General features: G+C 44.7%; 1 protein-coding gene across 1 annotated transcript in view; it reads left to right on the top strand.

Moving 5' to 3' along the window:
• Positions 1 to 19,870, top strand: part of LOC124555772 (facilitated trehalose transporter Tret1-2 homolog) — a 313,195-nt gene that overhangs the window by 258,794 nt on the left and 34,531 nt on the right. The window contains exons 7-8 of the mRNA XM_047129820.1: positions 767 to 970; positions 16,596 to 16,782. Of these exons, the coding sequence (XP_046985776.1) occupies positions 767 to 970; positions 16,596 to 16,782 (391 nt within the window). The remainder of the gene's footprint in view (positions 1 to 766; positions 971 to 16,595; positions 16,783 to 19,870) is intronic.

Here is a 19,870-nt window from a genome sequence, read left to right as displayed (position 1 = left end):
AAGATCTACTGTAATTGAAATTGGGTTGTGTTAATGTGTTGTCTCTTGGTAAAAAAAAAATATGGAAAAGTGTTTGTTGGTTTAATTCATTTGCCGCCAGAGAAATCTTCCTCTACCGGTTTAAATGCTCCTCATAGGAAAAACTGACATTAGGGGAAAATATTTGTTTTGATGTACCCTACAACCTCCCAGAGTTTGTCGGTTTAAATACTTTTCACCCTGTATGTTTTGTAGGTGCCTTTACATTTATTCGTGGAGGAAAGGGGGAGGAGGAGATTAGTTTAACGTCCCGTCGACAGCGAGGTCACTAGCGACGGAGCACAATCCAGTGTGGTAACCACAGCGCTACCCCGCTCATTACATTTATTCGTGTTATACTTCTTCTGGCCACAGTATGGAAGCCCTCTGGAAGACATAAGACGTATATACGGAGTATTGGACCCCTACAACGTTAATAAAAAAAGTGAGAGTTTAAAATTTTTATAAAATGATGTACTCAAAATTAGTTCCATTTCGTGGCAAAGGTACTGATATATGTCGATTAGCTATAACAGTAGTTACTGGCAAGCATGAATCTGGAAGATCGCTGATAAAATGAGTCGATTGGATCGTCTTAAATTCCTTTTCTTTAATCACACTAAAAAAAAAACCTTAGGCATCTGTCCAGTCACAATCTGGGCTAGCGCCTTAATAATATTTCCACAAAAATTATTGCGGAGACACAGCTAAATACACCAAATTAATCGATCTTCCCTTTTTTTTACAGAAATCGCTACACAAGAGACAGCTAGCTGCGATGGTTAGATCGCAGGACATGCGGGCGCTCGCCGTTTCAAGCTTCCCCATGCGCATGAAGTCCTTCCTGAAACCCACTGGCTACAAGCCATTGGGAATCATGTTTGTGCTTTTTATCGTTCAGCAGTTTTCAGGAATTTATATAACACTGTTCTATGCAATCAACTTCTTCGAGGTAAGTTAACATTGCATTTAAGGCACATACATGCTCATAAATTAATAAATGTATTCAAAGAAAGAGTTCTCGTCTTTAATATGTGGTCAGAAAGAAATGTGAGAAACTGGAAATGAGACTAAGAGAGGTGATAATTCTAAGGAAAAATTAAAAATAGTCAACAAGTGATTAAAATGACGGTGCTTTGAAGATTTTGTGATAATTGTAACTCGTAATTCACGCATATAATTACTAGCTAAAGAATAAGTAGAAACAGAAAGTATTAATTCAACAGTTCAAGCCTGGATGAAGATATTTTGATGTGTCAGACACTATCTCTGTTTCTGATGATTGTTAGTAAACTTCTGTATTGAGCTCTAATTTCTTTGCTGTTCTCGTTGTGGTCATTTAGCGGTACGAAAGTGGGAGAAGGTAATATGTTGCCCAATTCTTCCCAGACCGTTCTCTCTCGGAATTTCAACAGTAAACCTCACCGTGATGCACAATGACTCTCTTGCAGCGTCTGTCACTGTGAAGTTTGTTGAGCATCTCCGTAACACTCTCGCGCCAGTTACCCGATACCATAACAAAACACCCCGCTTTTCGTAGGACACTGTCTATCTCTTCCATTAATCCAACCTTGTAAGATTGCTAGACGATTAGCAACTCTCATGAATTTGTCTAATAGTTGTTTTGCAGGTTATTCCTTTCGTGGACGAATTTACTTTCCGTAAGATTTTTCCAATGAATCTCAACCTGGTATCCGCTTTTCCTGAAATTCGTTTTATGTGCTCATTCCACATTAGGTCGCTCCTCATGGCTACTTCTAGATATTTTACGCTAATTACTGTTTCCAGTGATTTGTCGCCAGTAATGCAATCGAACAGCGGTCGATCTCTCCGCCTTGGCTCTAAATTGTATTCATGCGTTGGTTCTCTCTCAGCAGCTATGTGCTGCTTTTGGAAGTGAGAGATCATAACCCTAATTGTTTACAATCAAAATTCAAAAAGAAATTGACCAATACGGAAATTAGTTTCTACACGTTAAACTACATACTTTATAGCTTTAGCACGTATTAACTTTTACACACAGGGCAAGCTAAATAAAATTGGCCCGGAAAATATTTCATGCACTATAAAAAAAGGCAATCCAACTTACATCATCTGCCCCAGGAGGCGCTCATGTAACTTGGATTGCCTGTCTTAAGATACATGAAATATTTGCTGGTCCAGTTTTATTTTTCCCGCCCTCCAGACACTGTAAACATATAGACCTAAACCACAACACAAATATTCACACGTATAGTCAAGACAGTAGAAAGATCAAATATGAACTTTGAATCAAAGACTATGTACAGTGTGGTCAGAAACAGTCTGAAAAGCTTATAATGGTAGGTTGCGACAAAAAATAACTGTTAAGAAAAAAATTCGGTAATTGCGCTGTTTCCGAGTTAATAAGCCTTGAAGTTAGCCAATCAGGCCGTTGTGCGTGAAAATTCAAGCAGCCTGCCAGATACAATTATTGTCAATTGTTATCATAGTGTAGATGATAATGCACGAGACTGCTCAGCTTTTGACTCGGGTCCTATCCTTACTGCCGTCCTATGTCCAATTTTTGTATCTCGCTCTTGTTCGATCTTAGGAAACCAAACGACGAACGCGTTTGGCGACGCCGTCTCAGGCCGGCTGCTTGAATTTGTGCGCACTACGTTCTCATTGGCTAACTTCAGTGCTAATTAACTAGCAAATTGCGCAACGTATCATATTTTTTTCTTAATAATCATTTCTCAGTACAGCCCACCCTGCAACACGCTTACAAGCTTTTAGGCTGTTTATGACCACCCTGTATATCCCTAAGTAATTTAAGTAGAAATAGCAGCTGTGTAGCGAAATCATCTCTCCTGCCATTAACGTGAATGGAGTAGTTAGGAGTGCCACGTGACTTCCACGACGTTAGAAATGTTACCTGCAATCGCCATGACAGCAGAGCGCAGAATCGGCCAAGACACACGTTCGAGTGCATATAACCAGATCACTGTCATGAGTTCCCGGCGCATGGGACATTCCATCTCCATATGGGTCGTGCGGCACTGGGATTTCATGCGCCACCGTGTCAAAGGTGTACCGGTACCATGAATAACTGGATTCGAAGAAAATTTATGCCAGACGCAACTGCAGGGGGCAACATCATTTTGAGGATAAGTTTCGTCAAGTGTCGTGGGTTGTAACGTCGGATACTTGGGTAACAATTCAGCAAATGACTCGTCAGTAACTCACAAGGGAACCTCCCCATCGCACCCCCCTCAGATTTAGTTATAAGTTGGCACAGTGGATAGGCCTTGAAAAACTGAACACAGATCAATCGAGAAAACAGGAAGAAGTTGTGTGGAACTGTGAAAAAATAAGCAAAATATACAAACTGAGTAGTGCATGCGCAACGTAGGCGACATCAAGGAGATTCTGAACTCAGGAGCACCGTGGTCCCGAGGTTAGCGTGAGTAGCTGCAGAACGAGAGGTCCTTGGTTCACGTCCTCTCTCGACTGAAGATTTTACTTTCTTTATTTTCGCACAAAGTTATGATATGCCCGTTCGTTCATTGACGTCTCTGTTCACTGTAATAAGTTTAGTGTCTGTGTTTTGCGACCGCACCGCAAAACTGTGCGATTAGTGGACGAAAGGACGTGCCTCTCCAATGGGAACCGAAAACATTTGATCGCAAGGTCATAGGTCAACCGATTCCTCCACGGGAAAACACGTCTGATATATTCTATACGACACTGGTGACGGCATGTGCGTCACATGACAGGAATGTGTTGTCGACCCACCTAACTTGTACACTTGGCGAATGGGTAAAAAGATTCTTCTACCTTGCCCGATTTAGGTTTTCTTGTGGATGTGACAATCACTCCCAAAATAGTGATGAAAACATAAGAGTTTGCCACATAAACTGAAAATAAAAAATTAAACTTTTCACTCGAGGTAAGACTTGAACCTAGGACCTCTCGTGCCGTAACTGCTCTCGCTAACCACGGGACCACGGCACTCCTTGACTCCCAACGTCCTTGATGTTGCTTATCTTCGCATGGACTACTCAGTTTGTATATTTTACTAATTTTTTTCATAGTTCCACACAACTTCTTCCTGTTTTCTCGATTGATCTGTGTTCAGTTTTTCAAGGCCTATCCACTGTGCCAACTTATAACTAAATCTGAGCCCCCCAGGGGGTCCACAACTCTTTCGTGGATACGTGCGTGGCGAGCACGGGGCCCCGAGCCATTGCAGCCTTCTTTCTCTCCCGGGCTGCATTTCCTTTCCCTTCCCCTCCTTTCCCCTCCATACCCCTTTCCCCTCGCCCTCTCCTCTCCCTCTATTGGTGTCCTTGCTTATGTTGGCCCCCGCTATCCTCCTGGTTCTGTTGGTTTTACACTCTGGCTTTGTTGCGTAATCATCTCCTACTTTTGGCATTCCTTGGTCCCCCTCTGGGGTTTGACCTCCATTCCAAAATTTCTCTTTCCGTAGTGTGAGCCATTTGGGGAAGAGCACCTTACCTAGTGTCTCCGACGTGTGCCCTCCTAGTATATTCCACCTTTCTTCTACGTCGTTGTCTGATGCTAGGGTGCATAGCCAGCACGGTAGCCAGCCCGTGTGGTGGGGTCGCTATGTACCCTTTTGGTTGAGCCCCCTGAACACACAGGGATCACACTTCTGATACCTGAGCTGTGACCTCCTCATGCATGCCTTGGAGTGGTTGCTCGTCATCCTGGAGCATCGGAACTCCCGGCAATGGCCGCCGTGCCAGACGGCCCTTGCTGTGGCTGGGTGGCGCCCGTGAGGAGAGCCCCTGATCGGAGTGGGTGGTATCAGGGCGGACGCTATGCCGATGAAACGCATAAGGGTCCAAACCTCTGGCCGCTCTTCTGCGGCCGTCTCTCTGCGTGGTACTGATTCCTCAAGTGCTGCTTCTCTTGCCCCTTCGGCCTTCCCTTCCGTGGCTACCCCCTGGGAGGAGGGTCAGGCCCGTCGTCTAGGGGCAAAACCTTTCCCCCGTTATCTAGTTTGCACCAGGACTGATGGGGATACTTTCACCGGTGTCAAACCTTTATTCTTTGTGGAACACATTGAAGACAAGTTCGGCGAAGTGGACTCCCTGAGCAAGATGCGGTCGGGTTCATTACTGATAAAAACTGCTTCGGCTGCCCAATCTGCGGCCCTTCGTGCCTGTACCCATCTTGGCACAATTCCCGTGTCCATTACCCCTCACCAGTCTCTAAATATGGTACAAGGTGTGATTTTTCACAGAGACCTCATTCTTCAAACTGATGAGGAACTTCGGGACAATCTCGGACGGCGGGGTGTTCACTTTGTTCGGCGTGTTCAGAAGGGTCCTAAAGATAATCGTATTGATACTGGTGCCTTTATCCTGGCCTTTGAAGGGGATACCCTTCCTGAGAAAGTTAAGATTATGGTCTATCGCTGTGATGTGAAGCCGTACATCCCACCTCCTATGCGGTGTTTTAAGTGCTTGCGTTTTGGCCACATGTCTTCTCGCTGTACCCAGGACCCTCTCTGTGGTGACTGTGGACGTCCACTCCATGAGGGGAGTCCCTGTGTTCCCCCTCCTGTATGTGTAAATTGTCATGGTAGTCATTCTCCACGTTCAGCAGATTGCCCAGTCTATAAGAAAGAAAAAAAGATACAGGAGTATAAGTCTCTTGATCGTTTAAGCTACACAGAGGCCCGTAAGAAATATGCACGATTGCACCCTGTGTCCATGACATCTAGTTACGCCTTGGTTACATCTTCATCCCTTCCTCCCCCTTCCTTACCCCCATCCCGGACCCCTCTCCTTCCCCCCTCCCCTGCGGCTCCCACACCTTCTCCTCTGGGCGCCGCTCCCCCTCCCCAGCCGGAGAAGTGTCCCACTCCTTCGGCGTCTGCCGGTCAAGGGCGCCTCTCCCGGGATGCCCCTTCCCGGCACCTTCCAGGTCAAAGGTCTGCTGCAGCGCGGCGACCGCGAGAGCCGCGGTCTATCGGCCCCCCGGTCGCCCGGTCTCTTTCTGTTCCTGATCTTGCTGCAGCTGGCTCCATTATGCCACACAGCCCTCCTCGATCTCAGCCTGAAAAGAAGAAGAAACATAAGTCCCGGGACAAAGAGCCTCTGGTGTCACCGGAGGTCCCTTCCCCGGCTTCACAACCGGATTCTGACCTGTCGTTCATGGATGTCGCCCCCTCCTTGTCGGTGACGGGTGGGGACCCGGCGGTATGACTGGATTTAGCGTGTTCAGCCCTCATTTAAACCATCGTTCTGTGGTTCTCCAATGGAATTGTAATGGCTACTATCGTCACCTTCCGGAATTGAAATCCCTTCTTTCGTCCTACTCAGCAGCTTGTGTGGTTCTCCAGGAATCTCATTTTACTGATGCTCACTCACCGACCCTCCGTGGGTTCCGTGTTTTCTGTCGAAATCGGGTCGGACCCTTGCGGGCTTCTGGTGGCGTTTGTACGTTGGTCCGTACAGACATTGCTAGCACGTGGATTCCTCTCCAAACTACATTGGAAGCAGTTGCTGTTAGGGTCCACTTAGACTCTGCCGTCACAGTATGCAATCTTTATCTCCCTCCTGACAGGACTCTTACACCTGCTGCCTTAACCACCCTTCTTCAGCAACTTCCTCCTCCCTTCCTCCTCCTTGGGGATTTTAATGCTCATCATCCTTTGTGGGGCAGTGCCTTTCCATCTAGACGAGGTCTTCTTATCGACCAATTTATTGCAGACCACGACCTGTGCCTTCTTAATGATGGCTCCCCTACTCATTTCAGTGCTGGTCATGGTACCTTTTCTGCCATTGATCTTTCTCTTTCTTCTCCCTCTCTCCTCCCTTCATTACACTGGTCGCCACACGACGACCTTTGTGATAGTGACCATTTCCCGTTGATTATCACGCTCCCTTCCCGCTCCCCGATGGAGAGGTTACCTCGTTGGTCTTTCCACCGCGCCGATTGGCCTCTATATACTGCACAGGTCGAGTTTTCTCCCTCTTTGTCGGGTTGTATTGATGACGTCCTACGTGACGTGTCTGACGCGATTGTTCGCGCTGCTAACCTTGCTGTCGCGCGCTCATCTGGACAATTTCGTCGTCGGCAAGTCCCGTGGTGGAGTACGGCCATCGCCATTGCCATCCGTGATCGCCGTCGAGCTTTGCAACAGTTTAAGAGGCACCCATCTGTAGCCAGCCTTTCTACCTTTAAGCGCCTTCGCGCTAAAGCCCGTTATTTAATCAAACAGAGCAAGCGGATATGTTGGGAACGATTCGTTTCTTCCCTTGGTTCCACTGTCCCTCTGTCACGGGTATGGGCTACACTTCGCTCTCTCCAAGGTTGCCATCGGCAGTCCACCCTCCCAGGCCTTCACCTCCCAGATGGCATTTGTACGGACCCGTTAGTTCTCGCAGAACATCTTGCGACCCATTTTGCAGTGGCATCAGCGTCGGCCTCCTATCCAGCTGCTTTCCTTCATCAAAAACAGCAGGCTGAAGCTGTCACCTTATGTTTCACCACTTGTGAGTCAGAATCTTACAACGAACCTTTCACTGAATGGGAATTTCTTTCTGCTCTATCTGCTTCTCATGATACAGCTCCTGGCCCAGATTCCATTCATAACCAGCTGCTTCAACATCTCAGTGCTCCACAACGGCACCATCTTCTTCGGGTGTTTAACCGTATCTGGCTCCAGGGTGACTTCCCTGCTCAGTGGAGGGATAGCATTGTGGTTCCTGTCCTTAAGCCTGGTCAGAACCCCTTATCTGTTGACAGCTATCGGCCAATTAGTTTGACCAATGTTGGTTGTAAGTTACTTGAACGGCTGGTAGCCCGTCGGCTCACTTGGGTCCTCGAATCTCGGGATCTATTGTCCCCTTACCAGTGTGGCTTTCGAGAGGGACGATCTCCACTCGATCATTTGCTTCGCTTGGAATCCGCAGTTCGGCAGGCTTTTTCCCAGCGCCGCCATTTGGTTGCAGTGTTTTTTGACCTTCGCAAGGCCTATGACACGGCCTGGCGCCATCACATCTTACTAACCCTTCATCAGTGGGGTCTTCGGGGCCCACTCCCGATTTTTATCCGCCAGTTCCTGATCCATCGGTCATTCAGAGTTCGAGTTGGTACTGCTTTTAGTTCTCCACGGACCCAGGAGACGGGCATCCCACAGGGTTCTGTCTTGAGTGTCCTTCTTTTCCTCATTGCTATCGATGGACTTGTGGCCTCTGTCGGTCCCTTGGTCGCCCCTGCCCTGTATGTGGATGATTTCTGCATTTGGGTTAGTTCCTCCTCGATGCCATCTGCAGAACGGCAGCTCCAGGTGGCTATACGGCGTGCCTCTGCATGGACCCTCTCCCACGGGTTTCAATTCTCTCCTTTAAAATCGCGGGTGGTCCACTTCTGTCGCCGTACTACGGTCCACCCTGATCCAGAGCTCTATCTCGCTGCACAAAGATTGCCTGTGGTTCCACAGTTTCGTTTCCTAGGTCTTCTTTTCGACAACAAGCTCACTTGGCTGCCCCATATCAGACTCCTGAAGGTAGGATGTTTCCGTAAACTCAATGTCCTTCGCTTCCTTGCCCACTCCTCCTGGGGTGCGGACCGTTCCCTCCTCCTCCGTCTTTATCGTGCTCTAGTTCTGTCACGTTTGGACTATGGTTGTCAAGTTTATGGTTCAGCTGCTCCTTCCACGCTGCACGTGCTGGATCCAGTCCACCATCGTGGTATCCGTTTGGCCACTGGTGCCTTCCCTACTAGCCCTGTTGATAGTCTCCTGGTTGAAGCTGGGATCCCCCCCCTTTCTGTTCGGCGGTCCCAGCTTCTGGTGTCTTATGCCCTTACTATCCGTTCTTCTCCCGCTCATCCTTCCTATTCTATCCTATTCCCAGACCATGGACGTCGCCCGCCTGACTCCCGCCCTCGGGCGGGTTTACCGGTTGGGCTGCGCCTTGCGTCTCTTACCCGTGATTTTCGGCTTCCTTCTTTGTCCTGTCTTCCTCGCTCCCTCCCCTCCACCCCTCCTTGGTTAGTTCCTCGGCCTCGAATTCGGATGGATCTCCGCCGCGGTCCGAAAGATTCCATCCCCCCGGTGGTGTTCCGTTCCTTTTTCCGCCAAATTTTATGGGAGTTTCGGGATGCTGTTGTTTTTTACACTGATGGCTCTAAATCTGCTGATCATGTTGGGTATGCCTTCACGTCCTTTGTTGGAACGGAAAATCATCTACTGCCACCCTCATGTGGGGTGTTTACTGCGGAATTGATGGCAATTTCCCGGGCCCTTACCTTTATTAAACAATCCCAACACAACCGCGTTTTGTTATGTACGGACTCGATGAGTGGCCTTCTTGCTATTGACCGGTGTTTTTCGCGCCATCCCTTGGTCTCTGCCATCCATGACCATCTCGCTGATCTTCACCGTGCTGCTTGTTCCATTGACTTCCTATGGGTCCCGGGCCATGTGGGTATCCCGGGTAATGAGCTCGCTGATCGTTTGGCTGGGGGAGCAGTTACTTACCCCCCGTTTTCTGTAACCCCTCCTGCAGCGGATTTACGGCTTCACATCAAATCCCACTTTGCACAGTCATGGGCCAATTCTTGGGAGGCTACTCCACTGTCTAATAAACTTCGTGCCATTAAGGTGAATACAGGCCCATGGCGTTCTTCCTTTAGCCTCTCCCGCAAGGACTCGACCACACTGTGTCGTCTCCGCATTGGCCATACCAGGTTGACCCATGGTTTCCTTTTGCGTGATGAGCCACCCCCGCTATGTGGTTGTGGAGCCTTCCAGTCAGTGGCCCACATTTTGGTTGAATGCCCCCTTCTTTTGGCTCTGCGTGCTAAGTACAGACTCCCCCACACTTTACCTTTGATGTTGGCTGACGATTCCCGGATGGTCTCTCTGGTTCTAGATTTCCTCCGGGAGAGTGGTTTTTATTCTCAGTTTTAAAGTTTTTAATCTCCCTCTGGTGTTGGGGCAGGGCGGTGAGTGTTTGGGTGTCTCCCACTGTAGGCAGTGTTCAGAGATTCCCGATTCACCTCCCTGACCGGAATTCTCTTTTCTTTCCCTTTTACTCTGTTTTTACCCCTTCTTTTTAAGGCTTGGTTAGTTTTTCTATTCCCATACGTACTTTCTGCATTATAGCAGTTGTACCTTTTAAGTCACAGGTGGTCTTGCCTATGCTGTTTCAGCATAGTGTTGGGTTCGTTCTCTTGCCAACTTCCCTCATTTGTTTTTACTAATGACAACGTGACTGCCCTTTTACGTTTCCCCTTTATCCGTTTTATTTTTCTGACTATACTGAGATGTCCCGTTAGCAGAATGGAGTCTATTTAAAACAAGGGACTGATGACCTTGCTGTTTGGTCCCTTTAACCTCAAACAACCAACCAACCAACCTAAATCTGAGGGGGGTGCGATGGGGAGGTTCTCTTGTCAGTAACGACAAGCGGTGAGCAGCCACACCATCCAGAAACACCTCGATACGGATAGGGATGACACTCGTATACCTCTGCTCACTCCATGTCACAGAGCACAAACTACGCGTATGTCGAAAACTACACGAGTGGATGTATCCAATTTGCCAAAAGAACACTGTTCATACGATACTGTAGTGCCTATGTTGTTCAGAATCGTGCATGCCCCTGTACGGGAATATACATAATGAATCTACAAGTGCATACTGAGAAACATGGTTGACGACTTGCGGAAGTTTGGGTCTGGCCTTGAAACGATCTTGGATAGCCTAATGGTGAGGTGACCGTTCGAGATAAGCGGGAAATACAGGTTCGAATACCGACCCGGCACAAATTTTCATTGTAGCCATTCCATTTTATAGTTGATGGTTGTCCATATTCGCAACTACGAATAAATTTACATAAAATGAAATGGATCTCTTGCAGTGATTCCACCGTACCTCACCGGTGAACTATTCATGAATCTAAAGTCTGATCATGTGCAGCTTACAGTACCCCACAGGCGAGCTTCATTAAAACAATGCTACTCTTGTTGTAGTCTTCAGTCCTTCAACTCTCCATGCTAGTTTAATCTGTGCAAGCCTTACCATCTCTACATAACTACAACACACATCCATTTCAACGTACTGTACTCAAGCCTTGGCCTACTCCTACAAATTTGCCCTTCACACGTCATTCCATTACCAAATTGACGATTTCTTGATGCCTCAGGATGTGTCCTAACAGCCGATCACTACTTTTAGTCAAGTTGTGCCATACATTTATTTTTCCCCAATCTGATTCAGTACTTTCTCATTTATTATTTCTGCTAGCTATCTAATCATCAGCAATCCTCTGCAACACTACATTTCAAAAACTTCTGTTCTCGTCTTGATTGAATGAGTGATTGATTTGGGGGGAGGGGACCAAACAGCGAGGTCATCAGTCCCTTCGGATTAGGGGAGGATGGGGAAGGAAGTCGGCCGAGCCGCTTCAAAGAAACCATATTGGCATTTGTCTCAAGCGATTTAGGGAAATAACGGAAAACTGAAATCAGAATGGCCGGACACGGGCTTGAACCGTCGTCCTCCCGAATGCGAGACCAGTGTACTAACCACTGCACAGTCTCGCTTGGTTTTCTCATCTTGTCTGAACTGCTTATCGTCCATATTTCACTCCTGCGCAAGACTACATTCCAGACAAATATGCTCAGAAAAGACTCTTTGTCCTTTAATTCATACTAGATGTTAACAAATGCCTCTTTTTCAGAAATGCTTTTCTTGCCATAGCCAGTCGGCATTTCATATCCTCTCTACTGGGGCCATTATCAGTTATTTTACTGCCCAGTTCCACCGGTATCATCTGCTTTAATTCGATACCACTACATTTTACTGGTTTTTCTTTTGTTTAAGCTCATCGCATAACCGCTTTTGAAGACATCTGCTCCGTCCAACAGGTTTTTCAATTACTTTACATGAACAGACTGACTTACTATGTTATTGGCAAACCTTCTTTCTCAACTTAAGCCCCCTTTCAGACTTCTCCTTTGTTTCCTTTACTGCTTGCTCAATTAGTTCCTTGAATAACATCGGGCAGACGCTACAACCTTGTCACACTCCTTTCTCAATTAATGCTGTCCTTTGGCTCTTATAATTGCAGTCTTTTTAGAATTATTCAAGATCTTACATGGTGCCTGAACGGTTATTAAGCGTAGGGTAGGATGTTGTAGAAATTGCATGACATTTCCATAAGAAGCTGTTCGTCATAGTTAGGTGTCAGGTGCTGATACGATAGCACATCTACATGTATATATCTACATCCTCACTCTGCAAACCACTGTGAAATGCATACTTCCCATTGCACTGTTGTTTGGTTTCTTTGCGTTCCATTCGCGTATGGAGTACGGGAAGAATGATTACATCAAGCACGGGAAGTGATTAATTTTGTCTTTGTGGTATCTGTGTGAGCGATACGTAGTGTGTTCCTAGATTCCTCATTTAATACTGGTTCTTAAAATTGTGCAGGTACGCTTTTGCGGAATAGATACCGTCTATCCTCAAGTGACCACCAGTGTAGGATTTTCAGGATTTCCGTGACATTCTTCCGTGGGTCAAAGAACCTGTTAGCATTACTGCTTCCCTTCTTTGCATACGTTCAATATCCCTTCTTACACACTCGAGAAATATTCTAAGGTGGACTGTACGAGAGTTTCGTAAACATCTACTTTATATACTGACTGCATATTCTCAGTAACCTAACAATTAACTGGTGACTGCCACCTACTTTACCTAAGCCTTTGCCTCCACCCAGTAATCCCGTGAATTGTGACAAGTAGGTATTTGTATCAGCTGTTTCATTCCAGCTGTGACTCGTCGATATTGGAGTTTCAGGATACATTGTTTTCGCGATTTATGAAGTTCACGGGTGTACATTTCTGAACATTAAAACAATCTTTGCACCACTATGAAGCCTTATCTAGAATTGACTGAATATTAGTGCAGCTTTCCTTTCAGTTGACGACTATTTTTTTAACCTCCTATTGGTCGTGTCATTAAAATAACAGTGAAAATCCAATGAATCTTGGCACAGATGTGTCGTGTAGGGTCTCTAGTATGCCCATCGATAGTGTCATGTCGCACTATTCAATTCTGAGAGCACAGTGAGCACGCAAAAATGCACACAACTTTTAGTGTCTCCCTCCAAGTTCGAAGTGTCTACTTAGGTGTTCCTCCTGATTTCACGCAGCCCACATAACGTAGCTGTCATGCATTTCCTTCACACTGCAGGTGCAATAACGAAGCTCCTGCAGCGTTTTCGACGGGAAGTGTCTCAGATGAGCCACTAGCAATTAGAACAGCATTGTGGCAGAAACAGCGAACTACAGACACGTATAGGTAACTGGCGGAAAGCACAGGTGGCTGCCTTCTACGACGAGGGTATTGCAAAAAGTTTATGCCACGCTACTACAAATGTCTAAGTCAGAGCGGCGACTATTTGGAGAAGTAGTTGGCAGGTGTAGCTGAATGTTGCAAATCAAACCTTTTTTTTTATTTCCACTGTGGTTTCCTTTTCACAGTAGATCTGAGATTGGAATCCTGCAGGGCTGTCCATAAATCCGTAAGAGTACAGGGGAGTGGAGGTTTCCTCTGAACAGCACATTGCAAGGCATCCCAGATATGCTCAATAATGTTCATGTTTGGGGACTTTGACGGGCAGCGGAAGTACTTGAACTCAAAAGAGTGTTCCTGGAGTCGCTCTGTAGTAATTCTGGACGTGTGGGATACCGCATTGTCCTGCTGGAATTGCCCAATTTCGTCGGAATGCACAATGGACATGACTGGATGTAGGTGATCAGACAGGATACCTACGTATGTGTAACCTGCCAGAGTCGCATCTAGACTTATCAGGGGTCCCATATCACTCCAACTACACACGCCCCACACCATTACAGAGCCTCCATCGGCTTGAACAGGATCCATGGAGTCGATACCCCTACGCGGCCATCCGCTCGATACAATTCGATACGAGACTCGTCTGACCAGGCAACATGTTGCCACTCATCAACAGTCCAGTGTTGGTACTGACGGGTCCAGGCGACACGTAAAGCATTGTGTCGTGCAGTCATCAAGGGTACACGAGTGGACCTTCGACTCCGAAAGCCCATATCGATGATGTTTCGTTGAATGGTTCGCACGCTGACACTTGTTGATGGCCCAGCAATGAAATCTGCAGCAGTTTGCGGAAGGGTTGCACTTCTGTCACGTTGAACGATTCTCTTCAGTCGTCGTTGGTCCTTTCTTGCAGGACCTATTTCCGGCCACAGCGATGTCGGAGATTTGATGTTTTGCCGGATTCCTGATATTCACGGTACACTCGTGAAATGGTCATATGGAGAAATCCCCTCTTCATCACTACCTCGGAGATGCTGTGTTCCATCGCTCGTGCGCCGACTATGACAGCTCGTTCAAAGTCGCTTACATCTTGACAACCTGCCATCGCAGCAGCAGTAACCGCTCTAACAACTGCGTCAGACACTTGTTGTCTTATATAGGCGTTGCCGACCGCAGTACCGTATTCTGCCTGTTTATATATCTCTGTATTTGAATACGCGTGCCTATACCAGTTTCTTTGGTGCTTCAGTGTATTAATATCGTCCGCTGGATTTTTAATATATAACACGAAAAGAAGGGATCCAAACTTCCCTGGGGCACTACTGAAGCTATTTCTACATCTGAGACCGAGCCAGGTGGCGCAGTGGTTAGACACTGGACTCGCATTCGGGAGGACGACGGTTCAATCCCGCGTCCGGCCATTCTGATTTAGGTTTTCCGTGATTTCCCTAAATCGCTCCAGGCAAATGCCGGGATGGTTCCTTTCAAAGGACACGGCCGACTTCCTTCCCCGTCCTTCCCTAATCCGATGAGACCGATGACCTCGCTGTCTGGTCTCCTTCCCCAAAACAACCAACCAATCTACATCTGTAGATCACTCGCCATTCAAGATAGGATAACATGCTGCGTCCTTCCTGCCAATAGATCCTCAATGTAGTCACAAATTTCGTTATTATCGTTCGTGTGGTACTGAATAAAATGCTTTTCGGAAGTCAAGAATTATTTCATCTACGTGTTTGCTTGATCAGTGGCTTTCAGGATATAATGTGAGAAATTGCACGAGCAGGGTTTTGCATAACCGATGGTTTCGGAATCCATGTTGGTTGGCTTGGAGAATGTCATGCCGACGGATGTACTGATTATTTTCGAGTTCAGAATATGTTCTAAGGTCCTACAATAGGTGAATGTCAGTGATATCGTAATACAGATTTGTATGAAGAGACGCACGTAGATGCTGAATAAATCAAAGCACCTAAAGAAGCATTCAGAGTTCTCAGAATTTCTACATACATCAGAATTTATACATGCTTATGTCTGTAAACATCAAACATCCCAATACATACAGTTGTGTACAAATTATTGGGTAGTTTACATTTTTAGACTTTGAACTAGGCCATGACACACCATGTTAACAAATCCAGACCATAAACGTAAAATTCTATGATGCTTATTCCTTAAAACACTGATCTCAAATATAACTAAATTATAAATGATCATCCACACGTGATATGCAAAACTTATCAAGGTAAGGTACTGAAAAAAATTATTCGGCGACTGTTTTACAATGGAGTCAGTTTAAGGACAATTTATTGGTCTAACGGTAACGAAATATATTGGCACGGCTATGAAGAAAGCTAATGCTCACAAATTTTTTCCTGTAAGGGTCGTATGAGGAATTATGAATGTTATCTCAAACGGACAGAGAAAGCTGGATAGCGCAATTACTGCCACTCTCATTATTTGCGTTAAGTAACAAAAACTGATAATAGTTTAAAACTTAAGTTATCAACAGTTGTTTAATTCTTGTTAGCAAAAATTATCTGAACCCTTCACAAATCGATTGATAATGTACTAAACAGCACAACGAGAGCTATGCTCCGAACACATTGTTTCCATACTATAAGTCTTATGTACAAATTACACTTTTGGTGCTACCGCACCGTAAACACCGCAAAGCCTTTTTTCTTTTTTGTTGACAAGGGCTCAGTTTTCTAAATTAATTGCCGTAATGCTTAAGACACATGCCTCGCATTCAGGAGGAACAGGGTTCGAACTGTCGTCAGGCCATCCTGATTTTGGTTTTCTGTGCTTTCTCCGTATTAATAGATATGAATGGCAGAATGATTTGTTAAACAAGACCACAGTCGATTTATTTCTTCAACTTCATCTCATTCGAGCCTGTCTTTCATCTTTAATCACAGGTTAAAATGGGTTGTCTTTAAATTTTCTCGTGTCTAAATACATTTTACATGTCGAGAAGAAACAAAATTTATAATTTTGGTGTCAGTGACGAAATTGATATTGTGCTTTTAATTTTTATGTACCTGATGTAATACAGAAATACCACATCATCTGAAATTTACAATCTACGTCTTTGTTAATGTACTGATTCACATCCGGACACGTTTCACAGCCAAAATACGGGAGTCTCCGAAAACGTTTTACAATGACTGTGCATTAGGCATCTGTAAAATGCAATGCATTCACGATATCTATTGTAACTCGATGTAAATAAAGCGAATCTTGTAAAGAATATTTTCTTCCACAGGACATTGGAACTGAGATAGATCCAAACTTGGCGACTGTATTCCTGGGGATGGTGCGATTTGGTATGAGCGTGGCAAACACAATTTTATTGAAACACTTCGGTCGTCGAACACTCTGTTTCTTCAGCTGCTTCGGCATGTCCATTAGTATGATATTGTCGGGATTTTCTACAATGTACATAATGAATGGTAAATATCAAACTATTTCAACCTATTCCTTAATTCACTTAGTTATTATTATTATTGTGAAACAATGGAAAATACAGGATGGAATGTAACAATTGTTGTATTATTACTGTTATTACGATTTCTGCTATTGTTATTAATAAAATTATAAACAGCCGACCAGTTGCAATAGATAAAGAAATTCTTTACCTAGGTTTCGACAAATATAAATTTGTCTACTTCAGAAGCCAACAATTTTACATTAGTAAGGACTAATGTACCATCGCCGTTACATTATCAGTATTAATAACGTCCTTAGGTAAAGTAACACTAAAAAAAAGAAGGAAATTAACACTCCCGTTATAACAGTATGGGAGCATTGGTACAAATGTTCAAGAACTCAACACACATTATTTGTACCAATGCTCCCATACTGTTACAACGGGAGTGTTAATTTCCTTCCTTTTTTTAGTGTTTAGTGTTACTTTACCTTAGGACATTATTAATACTGATAATTTACACGTTGCCTTTGTACGCCAATTGGCACATGGTTCTCGGCACGAGCGCCACCTGCCCTGCTTTCAGAGTAACTACGCTCGCCGATTACACTCAGTCAGTTGTGAGCTCTGCAAGATCCATGAGCTATTTGATATTAACGTGACAAACCCTAATTCTAGGGCTATATTTTATTTTTGACACATGTCTCTATGCCGACAATTGTAAAAACGGCGATGGTACATTAGTCCTTACTAATGTAAAATTGTTACCTTCTGAAGAAGACAGCCGGCCGGTGTGGCCGTGCGGTTCTGGCGCTTTAGTCTGGAACCGCGTGACCGCTACGGTCGCAGGTTCGAATCCTGCCTCGGGCATGGATGTGTGTGATGTCCTTAGGTTAGTTAGGTTTAAGTAGTTCTAAGTTCTAGGGGACTGATGACCACAGATGTTAAGTCCCATAGTGCTCAGAGCCATTTGAAGAAGACAAATTTATATTTGTCGAAACCTAGGTAAAGAATTTCTTTATCCATTGTAACTGGTCGGCTGTTTATAATTTTATTACGTGAAACCGTTGCTGTTGTGCAGCTATGTTTAAAATATTGCTATTGTTATTATTGTTAATATTAATGTTATTATTAATTTACCTGCCACCGCAGCCGAAGTCTCAAAGAAAGTCGCTACTACACATTTGTGCTATGGCGTTCGACTCGAAGTTAAGCCAGTTCGAATCCTGATGGTGAATGAAATTTTCACTGCCAGTATTTGGCCGGCAAGGGGAGGAGAAGTGGTGGTGTCAACTTCTTTGCGCCAATGTCTCAGATTAAATTCCAAACCTTCCCTGCGATGACTCATGAAGTGAAAGACACTGTTGATGAACTCTGTCGGATACGGAAGTTACGCTCGACGCTATTGAAGCTCATCAAGAGGAGCAGGCTATGTGCCGACACTGGATTTCACACACTCCCTTCCCTTCATGTGTAACAACACAATCCCGTAACTGCACTGTACAAGCACTCATCACTGTCATCCACACGACACATATACACACGTCACACTTCGTTACAGGAGGGCAACGGCAAACAACCTCCACTAGGACCTGGGCCAGAAAGGAGATGTAGAATCCCTGCATCTGCTCCCCTCCGCTCATCCCATGAGTATGGAACTACTTTGAGCGACTCTGCTTATTAATGCTGAGTAAAAGTTCATTTAACTGTCGAAGAAAGGCCACAATTGTTAATATTTGCAGTACCAATGACGTCGTGGTCAATAGGAGTGGAGCACACGGCCAGAGTGGACAAGGATGGGACAGAAAATTGGCGGTTACCTTTGCAAACTATCCAAACGGACGTTCGCCTTAAGCAAATTAGGGAAACCATAGAAAATCTAAATCATGCTAAGTAATTTCATACCTTTTGTTCTGAGTAGTATAAATATGTGAAGGTGGCCACTTTGTATGAGATTCTCCAGTCTTGTACACTTTTTTTGCATGATGACCTTGCTGCAGTGCAAACAGTGTTGGAGATTGGACTCGTTTTTGGAAGGAGCTTTTCATTCAGGCTTCCACATGTGGATTTCCTGTAGTTTACCTAAATAGATTAGGAGGAATGCTATCATATCCCCATATCCCCTTTTAAAAGGAACAACCAGTTTCCTTCCCCTAACCTGGTCATCTCTGAGCATGTGCTCCAACTATAATGGCCTTATCATCAACAGGAAATTCAATCATATTCTTCCTTATTTTGTTGGCAGATGATACAAATATTATGAAAAAATGGTAAGACAAAAACAGTATTAGAAGCAGCTACTTATGAAGGATTCTTGGACATTAATAAATGAATTGTAGTCAGTTTACTTTCATTAAACTTTGGATATGCTCACTATTTGCAGTTAAAACCTGTGACAAATTTCCATCCAAATACAAAGTAAGAGGCTGTGCAGATAAAATTCTTGGGATTGCAACTAAGTAAAAATTAAGTTGAAAGGAGCACAATCAAAAAATGGTAAAGCACCAAAACAAACTACTATTTATATGTAAATATAAACTGAGAGACATGACAAAAAGTTAAAAAGCTGGAATATATAGCAGTCTTAATTGCATGAGGTAACACGATAACGTATTTTGGGTATCTTACTAAGCCAAGATAGAGTTTACTGAAACCCAATAGGATTTATTTCGAATTACTTGTGTGAATTCAAAAATTTCCTGCGGAAATCTGTTCAGAGAACAGGGTTTACTGATTACTGCTCCTCCTTGTAGTTATTTCACAGTTCCCTTTGTTGTAAGTTATATATTCATTTCATTAATAGCTTAGTTCATGAAAATCGGTACTAGGAATAAGAATAAACTATATAAAGATTTTAAGCAGTTACTTTGGTCCAAACGGGTTCATTATTCAGGAGCACACATTCTGAATAACTTCCTAGTAACAATAAGTAGTTTAACTACTATTAGTGTTTAAGAGGTGCTGGATAACACATTGGTGGCCATTTCTTCTCACACTAATCACGTAATTCCTTGCAGACTCAGCTGACACGTTCTTAACCTTCCACATTAAAAAAAAAGGACACAAGATGAGGAGGGAGGGGGAGAGGGTGTACCAGAGTACCACAAAGCAAA

Source organism: Schistocerca americana, chromosome X (genome assembly GCF_021461395.2).
Source record: "Schistocerca americana isolate TAMUIC-IGC-003095 chromosome X, iqSchAmer2.1, whole genome shotgun sequence".
Classification (NCBI taxonomy): domain Eukaryota; kingdom Metazoa; phylum Arthropoda; class Insecta; order Orthoptera; family Acrididae; genus Schistocerca; species Schistocerca americana.
Note: the sequence above shows the minus strand (reverse complement) of the source record. Positions and strands in the feature narration are given on the sequence as shown.